This window comes from Emys orbicularis, chromosome 13 (genome assembly GCF_028017835.1).
Source record: "Emys orbicularis isolate rEmyOrb1 chromosome 13, rEmyOrb1.hap1, whole genome shotgun sequence".
In the NCBI taxonomy this organism is placed as follows: Eukaryota; Metazoa; Chordata; order Testudines; family Emydidae; genus Emys; species Emys orbicularis.
In genome coordinates this window covers 36,505,664-36,520,249 of record NC_088695.1, presented here as the reverse complement: position 1 = coordinate 36,520,249, position 14,586 = coordinate 36,505,664, and the positions used below count along the sequence as shown (strand labels likewise).

Here is a 14,586-nt window from a genome sequence, read left to right as displayed (position 1 = left end):
TAAGCCATTCTCTTATCAGCCAGGTTTTTCAGAGATTTACAATGCAAATTAATTGCAACTGGAAAAACTTGAAGAGAAATGTAGAACTGGTTACTGTTATGTCTTCATCAGCCTCCCTGGATGAGTCAGTCTTAGGACTTTAAGCGTATAGGATTATCCTTCTTTTACACTCTAGGTGAATCACAGTCTGGTTGAATTCATCTTATGGTTGAAACTGATGACCAGGGCTTTCCCAGAAGCCAAACAAGAAGTGCTGTTACTGGTTCAGAGAGATACCCCTCATCTCTAGGTTTGGGTATTGGTCCTCTGTGCCTTGCTATTCAAGAGATCATCATTGCCCCTCCATGTTGCCAAATATGACTTGTCTGGGTTTGCAAAGACAGATTAGCAGTGACTCACACATGGAGGGCTAACAACAAAGCACCACATTTCTTAAAGTGTTAAGAGCAGTGATTACTAACAACAGTATTTATCACACTGTCCCCAGACCTTCACCGTTAATACTCCTGACTGAGCTGACAGAGTTTTCTGCTGACAATAATCCAACTTGGCTGAGCTGCCTTTTCCAAAGGTTGTCACCTGCCATGGAGTTTTAAATATTCCAAATTAATTTGCCAGCATCAGAATCTCTCTACTCTCTTCACACGTCCACCGAGAGATGCAGACACACACACACACAAAAGGCCTCCCCAATCTCAGGAATCACCAGTATCCATTTCTCAGAAACCAAGAGTGGGCCTTGTTTGGTCAGACATTTGTATGTGGCATCTTGCGGGGCTCATGAATATATGCAGATAAACAGCATTTCACTAGAGCTTCAGATACAGACCCAGAGCGCTCAGCTGCAGGGGAGGATCCTGACTGTTGGTATAAGTTACTGAAGTTATAAATTACTGAACAGTATTCAACATGCACTTAAGGAAACTTTGGGCTGGACTCTGATTTCATTTACACCAGCTTAAATCCCAAAGTCTCTTTTTCTGGAGTTACACTAGTATAAACGAGATCAGAATCTGGCTTTTAGTTATTTTTTAGCATAATTTATCTCATTTTCTTTTTTCCCCCCCCTCCATTGTCTTATTCTCCAAATTCAGGACCTGACCCTGTGAGGAGCCAACCGCCCTCCGCTCCCACTGAAATTAGTGAGGATTGAGGGCGCTCAGCACTTTGCAGCATCAGTCCCTCGGTCTTTTTCAAAAAGCTGCCATCATGGCAGTTTGCAAAGGTGCGACCTCCAAACCATCACCACTGCTGCCTCTTAGATTGGCCTGCCAGAGGGGCCCAGTTCGGCAAATACCCTCCCCCTTCCCACCCAATGCCAAAAGCTTCTCTCTTGCACCCTTGACATTTTCAGATGGCCAGTGGCCCCAAACTCTGAAGTATTAGGAGCCATACACATGATTGTGGCTACCAGTCTGGTAACCGTATGGAGAACCTTCATGCCTTATTTATTTATAATGGAAAGCAGTTGTTTAAAAAAAAAAAAAAAAAAAAGTAAGCATCAAGTAGATTTTCTCAGAGAATTCACCATGCTCTTTGTTGCCACTGTCATGATACTTGGTGTGTTGATTATTAATGTTCCTTTACCTAAATCTTTATACTAGGGGACTTTTGAACCTTTGTCTGTTCTAAAGTGATCTGTTTGTTGCATCAGTGTGAAGGGGATCACTATCACTTTCGGTTTCAAACACTGTAAAGTATGAACCAGCATCTCAGTTTAAGTGTACATCAGATAAATATATTTAAAAATGCTTTATTCTCTTCCTAAATAAAAAGAAACCCCGGTATTCTGAAAGCTGAAACTTTCTTTGTGGCTGTTTTTGATTCCAAGAATATCAGGTAGTGCTGTTTCTTTGAATTTCTGGCATGATGTAGGGCAAGAAAATGCTTTAGGCTCCTTGCGAGAAGTTGGAGAGAATGCAGCAGAGTGAATATACAGCTATAGTTATTTATACAACATACATTTAATGTATTTGGGTTATTATCACCAACTACATCATGAAAATGCACTGCCTTATCAATTCTCAACAGTCCGTTAACTTGCAAAATTCTGAATACCCAACACAAATGCGGATTATTTTTTTTAATTTAAAAACAGGATCCAGAAAAATTATTCATGCAAGTGACAAGGTATTAACACTTGGCTTAACAAAGGAACAGCTGCAGTATATCAGCTGCTTGTACAGCAAAGTGCTGAGAGCATCCTTTCTGCGTCCAAAAATATTAGTGGCCATACACACAGAGAGACTTGTGATTCACATTCAATTGGGGGAGGGAGTTTGTTTGTTTTAAATGAGGGTTCCAGTGAACTGCACCCCTACGAAAAGGACAAAATAAGCATTTTTGCACTTAGACAGAATCTTATATTTAAGGATCTCAAAGTGCTTTACAAATACTAATTAATTAAGCATTCCAACACTATTAAGAGGTAGGTCAAGAAGATATAACGATCGTTTTACCCACCATGGAAATGTAGACAGCTGTCTAATGGAAGGTGGCATCTGTGTAACACCACACAGAAACACCCTTAAACGGTTTAGGACAGGAAGTGAATAACAAAATGTACCCCGTTGCAATTGCAGGGGAAATTTAGAGCAGCAGGATCAGAATTTGGCCAGAAAACCTAGGTTCAGCAGAATAGGTGTGTGAGAATCTTTAATGACCACAAGTGGTCTAAAACTCAGTTTTACTTTGCGTTTGAAAGATAGCACTTACACCCAGCCCAGCTCCATTGGCATCACTCTGGGACAATGAGTTGGTTCCAATTCAAGTCCCAAATCAGAAAAGTCTCCGTAATCAGGAATAGGAATGGATTTCCTTAAGCAAAGCTTAAGTGCTTTCCAGAACTGAGACCTCAGAGAGAAAAACGCCATCTATGGAGTCACCTGCATCATTTCCTGTAGCACCTATGGTTTCTATGGAAGTTTCCCATCCAAGTATGGACCTGGCCCAGCCCAACTGGCTTGTGAAATCTGATAGGATCACTGTGCAAGGTGTGAATACATCCTTAGGCACATCAGTCCACCATCACAAATTATAGGATGGTTTCGTACAGCCCCTGCTCCACAATAACATATGTCACCAGATGGAATGAACCTGCTTTAAAAACAAGCCCCAACATTGGTGGTTTTAATTCTCCATGCTCCATTAAGCCTTAAAAGCCTGGTTCTGTTTGAGTTACATCAAAGTCAAGTCTTATCCAAACCCTCTCTACATGCACATCTCTCATCCATACCCTGCCTCTAAACAAGAGAAAGGCGAAAGGGTGCTGGTTGTAACCCAATATCCTCCGTGCTTCACACAGGGTTCTTGTGGCAGGGCTCTCAACTGACAGGTGGAAAAAGAGGAAAGGTCTCTTCATTCAAAATTTGCGTTCAATTGGGTCACTTCAGTCACCTTCGTTCTGATGTCCTCTTGGCACGTACAGCCAGTGAGACAATAATGCAGACAGGTTTAACAACAGTTGGCAAAGTGGATCATCCTGCTACAGCTATTTCTTCTCCATCCCTTCGGCTACAAATCAAACATTTACCTGTTTGTTGCTTGAAATTAAGGTCACCAGATGGCATGACTTGGCTCTGATGACTGACTTTTTTTTTTTTTAAAGCATTCAATTATCAGAGCAGAAGTCCCCAAGGTCTCCATTCCCAAACAACCTGCGTTGCCGTGGTACTACACAGATCAGATTAAAACAAAACGCAGTGCCCTCCATGGCCCATCAGCACTGCTTAGTGTCAGCCGTAGCAGGACATAAAACATTTAACTCCTTTCCCAAGGAGCTGAGCATGCTGCCTCGGCAGCGATTACCAGAGACCCAAGCTCAGATCCGTTACGCAGCCCCTACACATGCAGAGTAGCCTCCCGCCACACCAACTTTTCAACCATCTTGTCTTCGTTCTGCAGTTTAAACTAAGGGTTCTTCTTATCTCTAATACCATTTCTACTCCTGCCAAAACGTAAGAGGCTCTGGCAGTACTGTCCCCACTTTGCCCATTACCCTACTGCCAGAAGCAGTGACTCCTGCCTGTCTCTGTCAAGTAGTAAAGTTCCTATTTCAAGGGAAATGGAGGGTGCTCAGCATTTTGCATAAGGCTCTTAGAATCTCACAGGACTAGGCCTTATCTCTGCTCTATTGGAGAAGTCCAGGTGCCCAGAAAACACTTCATTATTACTCTATGTAATCATTAAAGAGGGGGTGGAGACAGATAACTACTTGTGATATACACCCTCTCATTCTTACAAAAATGAAAATACTCTGGGATTTTATAGGGATTAGCCCAAGATATTGTAGCTCCGAGCGGGAGTGAGGGACCGTCTACCGAATTGCCGCCGAATAGCTGGACATGCTGCCCCTCTCCCGAGTGCCACCCCAAGCACCTGCTTGGCAAGCTGGTGCCTGGAGCCGGCACTGTGTAGTAACATTAGCATATGCTGTTGGGACTGGAGGTTTTACTGTAAAATACCAATGTTACCAACTCTCACAATTTTATGCAAGACTTAATATACTTGATGTTTTTGTTAAGGCCCTAGAGCCTGGAGTCATGGAAATACACCAGAATCTCAGCTTTCATTTTTTAAAAAGTTTCTAGCCATCATGATTGTAAAGATAAGCTTGAACATATGAACCCTAACCATGCAAAAGCCAGAATGCAAATAAAGAATTCCAAATGTTTTTTTCTTCACTCTCATGATTTTTAAATCAATCCTATGATTTGAGAGGGGGAGAAGAGTACTCGTGATTTTTGAACACTTGGGATTGCCAAAACAGAAATACTGATCAATGCACAATACAGGGATAGGTAACATCTGCACCCAAAGTCAAGGCATTAGCGCACCCCTCAATACGCAACATTATCACAGAGCCACACATCACCACCATGTGTCACTGCACTGCCCAAAGGAAATTAGAGAACATTCTCTGGCCTGTGTTAAACAGTCACCCTAGATCAGTGGCTCTCAAACTTTTGTACTGGTGACCCCCATTCACACAGCAAGCCTCTGAGTGCAACCCCCCCCTTATAAATTAATAACACTTTTTTTATATTTAACACGATTATAAATGCTGAAGGAGCAGCAGAGGTTGGGATGGAGGTTGGCAGCTCATGACCCCCCATGTAATAAGCTCACTACCCGAGGGGTCACAACCCCCAGTTTGATGACCCCTGACCTAGATCATCACAAGGATCCCTTCTGGCCTTGGAATCTAGGACACCTCTGCTTGACCAGGGAACCCCACCACCATTCCACATCCCTCCCAACCATTCCAGTGGTTAAAGCAGGATGGGTCCTGCCCCCAGGAGGGTGGGAAGCCATGTCTGCCCTGGGGAGAGGGAGGCTGCAGGGTTCGGTCCTGCCCCCAAGGAGTGGGGAACTGAGGGGGAGGGGGCAAGGGTGGTTGCAAAGCAAGGCTGCCTGCAGTCACCCCTCTGTAGTGACTCCTGCCCCATGGGCCCGGCTGGACCTACGCGCGTTGCAAGCTGGCCCTGGGGCACGGTGTTGCTCAGGTTTGGCCCAGCCTCCCCGACAGGGGGTGCGGGAGGGGGCAGGACACAGCTGGGCCAAATTTGAGCAAGTGACGCTGCAACCCCCTGTGTGGAGGCAGATGGGGAGGCATGGGGCAGGGGCTTGGCTATTGGGGGTCAGAGCGGGACAGCCCCACGCAACCAGGCCTCTTGAGAGTGCTGGGCCCACGCCACGTTATCCTGCAGGCGCCACGCGGCGTGGGCGCCCCTAGTGTCCGCAGCAGCTCCCACCCGGCAAACCGCAGCCCCGTCCCTGACCCGCCTGCACTCACAGCAGCACGGACCGGAGGAAACTTGCCCCGGAACCCCCGCAGCGCAGTCGCTGTTTCCCGGCCGGACGGCGGACACCTAAGGGGAGTGCACGCAAAGGATCCAAGATGGCGGCGCGCGTGTTGCGGGGCCTTTGCCGGGCGAGGCCGGCGCTGCTCCCCGCCCGGACCCCCCGAGGCATCCTACACCGAGCCGCCGCCGGCGCCGCCCCCAGCTCCGAGTTCCGGAGCGAATACGCCCTGGACAGGCTCTATCTGGAGCAGAAGAGAAGCGACGCCGCGGAGGGGACCCAAGTGCGTGGGGAGGGGACAAGGCAGAACGTCAGGGCAGGGGCGTGGCTTGATTGCAATGGGTGGGACCTGATAGAAGTGGGAGGGGACAGAGGGGCGGGCAGACTGCAGTGGGTGGGGCCTGATAGTAATAGAAGATGATGGGCGTGGCTTGAGTGCAATGGGGTGCATAGGGGCAGCAAATAATAGGCGATGTCAAGTTATATGCAACTGTTATTGCCCCTTGTTTCATTCAAAACAAACCCCTCTTTAGTGGCTATGTCATGCCTGTGGGGTGGTTTCAGAATGCTCCCTGTGGTCCATTGCCCCATGACATTATCCTGTGCTAGAGAAACAGCCTTGTAGCACAGCTTCATATGATGTCTCTTGGCAGTAGAAGTTACTTTGAGGACCTGTTTCTGTCCTGGGTGCTGGGCTTTACAGGGAGCAGAACCTCAGCAACAAAAAACAGCAGACTCTAAGGATATGTCTTCACTAGCGGCAGTGCTTTAACGTGGCTATGTAGTCGTGGCACCAGCGCTGGGAGAGAGCTCTTCCAGCGCTGTAAAAAAACCCACCTCCACAAGGGGAGTAACCTCCAACACTGCCACTTTACAGCGCTGAAACTTGTTTTTTCACACCCCTGAGCAAGAAAGTTGCAGTGCTGTAAAGTGGTAGTGTAGACAAGACCTAAGATAAAAAGAGTAACCGCATCCTTGATGATGATAGTTTGGTTGTGGTGTCTGTCATGGCAAAGAGGTCAGTCTCCAGTGGGAAGTTGAAAAAACACCAAGTGATGTAGCATCATTATGGAGAAAAAGGGAGAGCAGTGGAGAGGGATACGGTGAGGCTGTACTAGTACAACGTGTATGGAGTGTCCGGATGGCATGTCACAAATGCCTAAAATAGACAATAAAAGCAGCTTCTGTGGAAAGAGCCTGGAGAGCAGGGTTGTGTAAGACAACACATGAGCTAATCTGTTCACAAGGGAAAGAGGAAAATATCCAGCATGGACACTACAGGTGAAAGGTGCAAAAATGAGAATTATAAACCAGGCCTCTGCAGCAACGCACTCTCAGATGCATACACTAGATAAAAGAATAGTTCTAGGTCCAGGATATACAACTGATTACAGGGATGTTTTCACAAGGCAATTTTGAATATGTCATTTTCTGAAAGACAGAGTAGTTATGCAGCAATAGCTTCTGTAATTATATTTTCTTCTAAATTGCTCTGGAGACTGACTTTATTGCAAAAATGCTTTCTGTAGCATCAAATGGCAGTTGCTTCATTGTGTGTGTGTGTGTATTTTATAGGATGGGACAAAACAAACCTCTCCTGATATTCCTATGGGTAAGTCTAGCATATAAGAGAAATGCCTTTTCTTTGTCCAAATTGCTTTCAGTGGGGTTTTATTGCCAGTAAATCAATTAAAATAATCTAAAAGATTTCAGTTACCTGCGCAGAAACAACAAAAAGCAAAGTAGTAAGTCATTAGCAAAGTATTAATTTCTACAGCTTCCATTAGCATTGAAATGTTACCCATAAACATAAGGAATTGATCATAGAATAAGTTTTGTGCACAAGATGTGTTGATGACTGGAAGAAGAGGGTGGAGGAACCTGATAAGAAACTGAATTAATCCTGAATTTGTTTTGTACCCTGGAAGAGAGTCTATATGATGATTATGATATTTGATGATAGAAAATGGGATAGGTGGAGGAAATGTAATGCAGAAGGGCAATTAAAATTTAGAATGACTTGGATAAGGTAGATCAGTATTTAATATAAAGCAATGAGACTGAAAATCTTGCCTATAATGGTTAAAGCCTTTCTGAACCTGAGCAAGAAAAGTATTTTGGTGGGGTGGGATAAGGTGGAATTCTTTAACTCTCGTTTTGGAGATTAACAGCAGTAAAGTACTGGTCCAAAACCCACTCCACTAGTAGTCTTTCCACTGATTTCAGTAGGGTTTGGATCAGGCCCTAACTGATTAGATAATCTGTAAGCACGTTTCCGTGTAACAAAACAGTGGGTTTATACATAGAAATATCAAATACCTCAGAGGATCGTATTTGTTGTAGCTACCTTTCCACTTGAGGAGCTGTCTGTTAACTCTACCAGAGCTAGTCAATATGGATTCTGAGTTGGCCATCTCAACTTTCAACTTGCATTCTCTCCCCCATCCCCACATCATTTAAGTGGGTCTTACCCTTGGGGGTACGCAGAGGTCTTCCAGGGGTACATCAACTCATCTAGATATTTGCCTAGTTTTACAACAAGCTAGATAAAAAGGGCTAGTGAAGTCAGTACAAACTAAAAATTCATACGGACAATGATTTGTTTATACTGCTCTATATACTATACACTGAACTGTAAGTACAATATTTATATTCCGATTGATTTATTTTATAATTATATAGTAAAAATGAGAAAGTAAACAATTTTTCAGTAATAGTGTGCTGTGATGCTTGTATTTTTATGTCTGATTTTGTAAGCAAGTAGTTTAAGTGAGGTGAAACTGGACGCAAGACAAATCAGACTCTTGCAAGGGGACAGTAGTTCGGAAAGGTTGAGAGACACTGATTTAGATCATTTCTTTTCTCTGTTTCTTACTGTGTGATTAGTTGTAGATCTGGCTGTGGGATTAAGTACTCTTGCGTTCTTGTCTTCTTAGATTGTCTGTCCATATCCTATTGCCGGAGCAGTGGACCCGGAGGCCAGAATGTTAATAAAGGTACAAAAAAATTTCTGTGGATTTAAAAATATATAGACTGTACAACAACTTGAAAACTTGGATTTCCAATGCTTTTTAAAAATCCTAATCAAATTTGAGATTGTCCTTCTGATTGTTGTTCATTTTTCATTATAGTGAAGACATTCAAAGGGACATTTAGGCCTGCCAAGCTTAACCCAAAATTGAAGTGTTGTAAAAAGAAGTCATCGCAAACTTAAGACCAGTAGAAATGTTTAATCATTTTATTTTTATTCCAATAGAAACAATTTTGTTTAAACAAAAACAGGTCTCTGCAGTGTTTGCAACTTGAACTGTGCAGCACTGCAATGCATGAGAACCTGAAAGTGAAACTGACTAGTCCGTTTTCATGTTACAAGCTGAGAAACATGCAAAAAGTAATCAGAGTTTTTAAAACCAGATTAAAAAAAACACACCAACTTCCAGTTAACTAAGGAATTACTAGTAACATATGGTGGGAAACTTTTTTTAAAAGGCAAATATCAGGATAAAAAAATATTTTTAAAATAAGTATTAAGTGATTTAGTCTTTGTAATTGGAGAAAGTAGCAGTTAGATTCTATTTGATAATGCCCTGGTGATCAGATAGTATGATTAGGTCCATATAAACACCTAGGTAGAGTTTTTCTTTAACTGTGGTACCGAGAAGAGCAGAAAAAGGATGTAAAAAGAGGAAACTGCTGTGATCCTGCTGCGCACTCAAATTAGAATAATCATGACAATCTAATCACCAGCTGCTTTTGAATGTGAATTGCATGAGATGAATTAAACATTCCCTTCTTTCTTTCACTCACAGTGAATAGTAAGGCAGAAGTTAGATTCCATTTGGCATCAGCTGATTGGATTGCAGAAGATGTGAGGCAGAAAATAGCAGTGATGGTAACTGTCAACCTTTTCCTTCCCCTTCCAACCATTTTGTTTAACTTTACAGCCTTCTGTCACAGTTGAGGGCAACTGCATCTGCATTTCCCACTCATGGGCATGGGCTAGGGCACCCAGTCTAGGCTTGCAGCTCCTCAGCTATCATCTCCTTTGGGTGGAGACCCGCATCTTTCTCTCTCCGGACCTCAGTTTTTCCGGGCTGCACGGTTCCCTACCTACATTATGATTTCCCCAGCAAGTCAGACTGCCTAAGCAGGCCTGGTTTGCTTTCTCCTCAGAGGCTATAAACAGCATCATTGCCCACAGTTCTAAATTACCAAACAGTCCTTTCCAGGCCAGCACATTTATTCTTAAAGTGAAAGTATTGCAAAGAAAAACATTAAAAACCTCAATAAAAACTGTGGAAGTAGAGTGACAAAACCTACACCCATGCTACTAAGCTTATCAGAGATCACCCCCAACTTCAACAAGGGCTCTGGCAGGTGATCAGACCTTCAAACCCCACAAGGGGGGTTTCTGTGGTTACAAGTTCATACCAGTTAGCTCACACCTAGCACACACATGCATAGGTTAGCCTTTCCTTTATACAGGTTGTGTCTTTGATCTTCAGAGACCATGAATAGGTAATGTGCCAGATTATGGTTCTCTCCTCAGGGCTCAGCTTCAAAAGGTTGGGTCCAGAGGTTGGCATTTGCATTCCTCCCTGCACCATTATTTCCTAGGTAACCCACTTAACTATGTCCCAAAAGTTCCTTCTTGTCTGACACAATGTTTAAAATAGTCCTTTGAAGCTCATAACACTTCCCGGGGCTGATGTTGGCCACATCTGCCCCCTAAAGAAGTTACAATCCCACAATAATGCATACATTTTGTATTTCTAATACAATGGATTTCAAAGCTATTTAAACTTAATTCCGTAGATTTCCGAAAGATTTTGTGGAAAATTGACATATCTGTCACAGCTTCTATGCCAGGAAATGATACATTTGTAACAGTGTTCGTAGTCAAATATTTGATCTCTTTTCCTCCCCAGCACAAGAATAAAATAAATAAATCTGGCGAGCTGATCATAAACTCTGAAGTGAGTCGCTACCAAATGAAGAATCTGGCAGACTGCTTGCAAAAAATCAGAAACATGATTAAGGAGGCCACTCAGAAATCCAGTGTGGTATCCAAGGAGAATTCCCAGCTCTTCATAGCCAGGTATAAAACAAAAATAGGGCTCCACTTCAACTAGATTTGGATTATCCAGACAAAATCCAGTTACACAATCCAATTGGAATTTGCAGGTGGTTTAAAGATAGGCCTCCCTGGGCAGGGCTATCGTGATGCTAGAAGGGACTGTAGCAGAGCTACCACAGGGAGCCAATGGATCAGGCAGGACTGCTCTAGCTAGACCATTCTAAGTAACTTGCACTGTTCTATCACTTCTGGACCTGGAGTGTTTTAATGTAACTTTATACTGTGCTAGCCACTGTAATAATTTTTTTCATACCTGATCAGACCACTGGTCCATCAAATCTGCTATCCACATTCTACAAGTGACTAGAGCAGTGGTTCTCAACCTATTTACCACTGCAGCAGGCCACACGTGCAGTTTTCTATGTGTTATATGGGCCACATCCACACAGTATATATACTATCTGTATAGCACTGAGGATGTCAATGGGCAGCAGCTGTGTGCTGATTGGGCCATAAGCAGCCCACAGGTTCAGAACCACTGCTCTAAAGGAAGGTGAAAGAGCCCTGTGGCCAACTGTGTAATGATTTGGGGTGAGAAGGGCTGGAATTCCTTCCTGGCCTCTGTGATAATCAACTTACACCCCGAGACATGAGATTTTTCTACTCCTATCCTAGCATGAATAATTCATTATAGTTCAGCAATTTACTTCATTACAACATCCAAAGGGCAGGGATTGTCTCCCTGCATGCATGGACAGCACCTAGTAACATGTGGTGTGTGTTATCATAAGACAAGTGTGGAATAATAGTTGTTTTTAAATGTTTCTAGGGGTAGGCTGTTTAAGGCACTTTTTCTCTGTTCTTAGGGTGCAAAAAATGAATCGTGAACGACTGCGACAGAAAAAAATTCATTCGACTATAAAACAAAGCAGGAGGGTAGACTTTGATTGAAGACAACAACAAAATTGCCTGGATATGGTATTTTTAAACACATTGGCCTGGAAACTGAAGAGGATACTCAAATTATAAACTGTCTTTAAAAAAGTCTTTGCTTAAAACATGTAAAAATAAAATGTAATTTAACATCTGCTTTCTTGTATTTAGTAAAGTGGGTTTTCACTAACAATATTTGCAGTAGAATATTTATGTCTCAGAAATTGTCCATGTTTTTAAAGAAAGCCAAATGCTTAGGCTTTCTTCGGCCATCATTTTTTTTTTTTTTTTTTTTTAATTCCTCCTGCCCTTATTGTAGGCCCTTCTGTATTCATGTGTGAGAGCAATCTCTGCTTCTATAGAAGCAAGTACCGTATATACTCGTTCATAAGCCGAATATTTTTGATAAAAAAGGGACGCATCAAAGAGCGGGGGTCGGCTTATAAACGGGTCTACACCAAAATTTGATGATTTTAAATTCTATGGAATCATTGAATTGAATATCTAATACATTGTTGTTTTGTTTACCTGGAGCATTCACAGGCATGAACCCCCTCAGCTCCCTGTGGCCGCGGTTCGCTGTTCCCAGCCAATGGGAGCTGCAGGAAGTTTAACATTTTACCAAACTGCTGCAGTACAAAAAGAACGTGAACCCTCACTTTTGTGATCTGAAGTCAGAGGCGCTATTATACAGCTCACTCAGTTAACACTCACTGACACTTTTGCATGTTGATGAACTTTTCAAGCAAAGAAGGGTGACTTAAGTTTTGCCTCATTAAAGAAAAGCAAATGTAATTACCAGCTGACCGTGACTATCTATGGGTTAGAAGAGCATAATGGGCATGTTTGTCTTCCTTGAATGAAAAATGACATAGAATAAAGTGTTATAAGCTTTTATAAAGGTATAAAGGGTGCCAGCTCTTGTGATTTTATCACAAGTCTAGTGACATTTGGTGTTTTAAAAATCTCATCTCCTGCAAACTAGTGATTACATCAGAATTTCAGCTTTTGTTAAATACAAAAATTGTATAGCCCTCATGATTGTGGGGGGGAAAGCTGGACAAGGTGACGCAAGGCTCAGAAACTAAAGGCTCAGAACCCAGAAACCAACGAAAAGGCACCCAAGGGCCTTTTTAAGCATATTGCTTTAAAGCCAAACTCATGATTTTTTTTGTAGCCCAACACATGATTTTTGTACAATTTGTGGTTGTCAATACTGTAATTATGAGGGTATAAACTCTTCAAAGCAAGGGATCTACAGTTGCTTATGAATATGGAAACCCCTAGCATATTGTGGGCTCTATCAGAGTCTAAACAAACAATAAATAAAATAAAAAAAAAAAAGCTGAGGCTTGCTGGGAGAGCATGTTAGTTTCAGCTGTAAAGGATGTCCACACTAAATTGATTCAATGGCCATTAAAGTGCCTTGTGGGTGTATAAGGAATATGTCTTGAGCTCTGTTAGAGGCATGACTTAGTTGCTGCTTTTATGGTTAATGGAAAACAGGACGCATTTGAATAGCACCCAGTGAACCTGTCTGGGTAAAACAGAAAAGGAAAAATCAATAGGAGAGAATAAAGTTTTCACAAAACTCCTTGAGTGAATCAAAAAGCCACACGATGGCGCCCTGAGCTCAGAAATGGCAAGGAGCTAGCGCTAGGAACTGCTGTCTCTCAGCTATAGCTTTAGACCAGGAGTTCTCTAACGGGGTCGTGACCCCTCAGGGGGCAGCAAAGTTATTGGGGGGGAGGGGGGGGCAGGTTGCAAGCTGTCAGCCTCCACCCGAAACCCTGCTTTGCCTCCAGCATTTATAATGGTGTTAAATATATTTAAAAGTGTTTTTAATTTATAAGGGGGGGGGTCACACTCAGAGGCTTGCTGTGTGAAAGGGGTCCCCAGTACAAAAGTTTGAGAACCACGGCTTTAGACACATGTTTTGCTCCCAGTGAAGGGGTAGGGACCAGCTAAATAGGCAGCTGATCTACTAGAATGTTGCAGTGAGGGGCATTGGTGGAATAGCACTGAGACTACCATGGTCACTAGCCAGGCCCAAACTGCTATTCTCCAGAGGCAGTTGGCCCATCCCCTTCAAAAGGGTATTCCCTGCTTCTAGTTCTTTTGAAGCGATTGTTGCCTTGAGGGCTCAGGGTCTTTTGTCCTGTGCCCAGCGCCAAAGCATCAGGGATGCAACAGATGGAAGCTGCACAATCTGGAGACAGCAGGATCATGCAGGGAAGGCAGCTGGGGCCTCCCAGAGAGACAGTTCCCCCTTGCGGTCAGGGCCGGCTCCAGCATTTCTGCCGCCCCAAGCAAAAAAAAAAAAAAAAATGCCGCAATCGCAACCGGCGGCAGCAATTGGAGGGGAAAAAAAAAAAAAAAGCCACAATCGGCGGCGGCAGTTCGGCAGCAGGTCCTTCGCTCCTAGAGGGAGTGAGGGACCTGCCGCCCCCGCGTTGCCGCACATGCCGCCCCTCTCCCTTGGCCGCCCCATGCACCTGCTTGTTAAGCTGGTGCCTGGAGCCGGCCCTGCTTGCGGTGCAACTCGCAGGCTTTCCTGTAGCAACCCTGGTCCCCGTGAGACCTCCACAGCGTGCATGCTCCTGTCTAGGACACCCAAATCCCTGAACACCTTCAAGGCACAGCCAGCCTCTGTGCCACCCCACTCCATGAATCTTCCCTGCCTCCATGAAGCATGGCAGGGTTCCTTTTCCCCTGACCCCTCAATGAAGGGAGGATCTGGTTCCTTCTTTCACCCCCACTGCAGAGAAAAATGA

General features: G+C 43.7%; 1 protein-coding gene across 1 annotated transcript; it reads left to right on the top strand.

The window, feature by feature from the left end:
- The first annotated feature begins 5,899 nt into the window (after positions 1 to 5,899).
- Positions 5,900 to 12,003, top strand: MRPL58 (mitochondrial ribosomal protein L58). Its single transcript, XM_065415847.1, has 6 exons — positions 5,900 to 6,085; positions 7,378 to 7,414; positions 8,739 to 8,798; positions 9,612 to 9,694; positions 10,731 to 10,900; positions 11,746 to 12,003. Exons 1-6 carry the CDS (start codon positions 5,900 to 5,902, stop codon positions 11,828 to 11,830), a joined length of 621 nt encoding a protein of 206 aa, XP_065271919.1. The 3' UTR covers positions 11,831 to 12,003.
- The last annotated feature ends 2,583 nt before the right edge of the window (positions 12,004 to 14,586 follow it).

Coding starts and splice junctions, on each gene's coding strand:
- MRPL58 (XM_065415847.1), top strand. CDS start 5,900: ATGGCGGCGCGCGTGTTGCGGGGCCTTTGCCGGGCGAGGCCGGCGCTG. Junction 6,086..7,377: donor ACGCCGCGGAGGGGACCCAA/GTGCGTGGGGAG, acceptor TGTATTTTATAG/GATGGGACAAAACAAACCTC. Junction 8,799..9,611: donor AGGCCAGAATGTTAATAAAG/GTACAAAAAAAT, acceptor TTTCACTCACAG/TGAATAGTAAGGCAGAAGTT.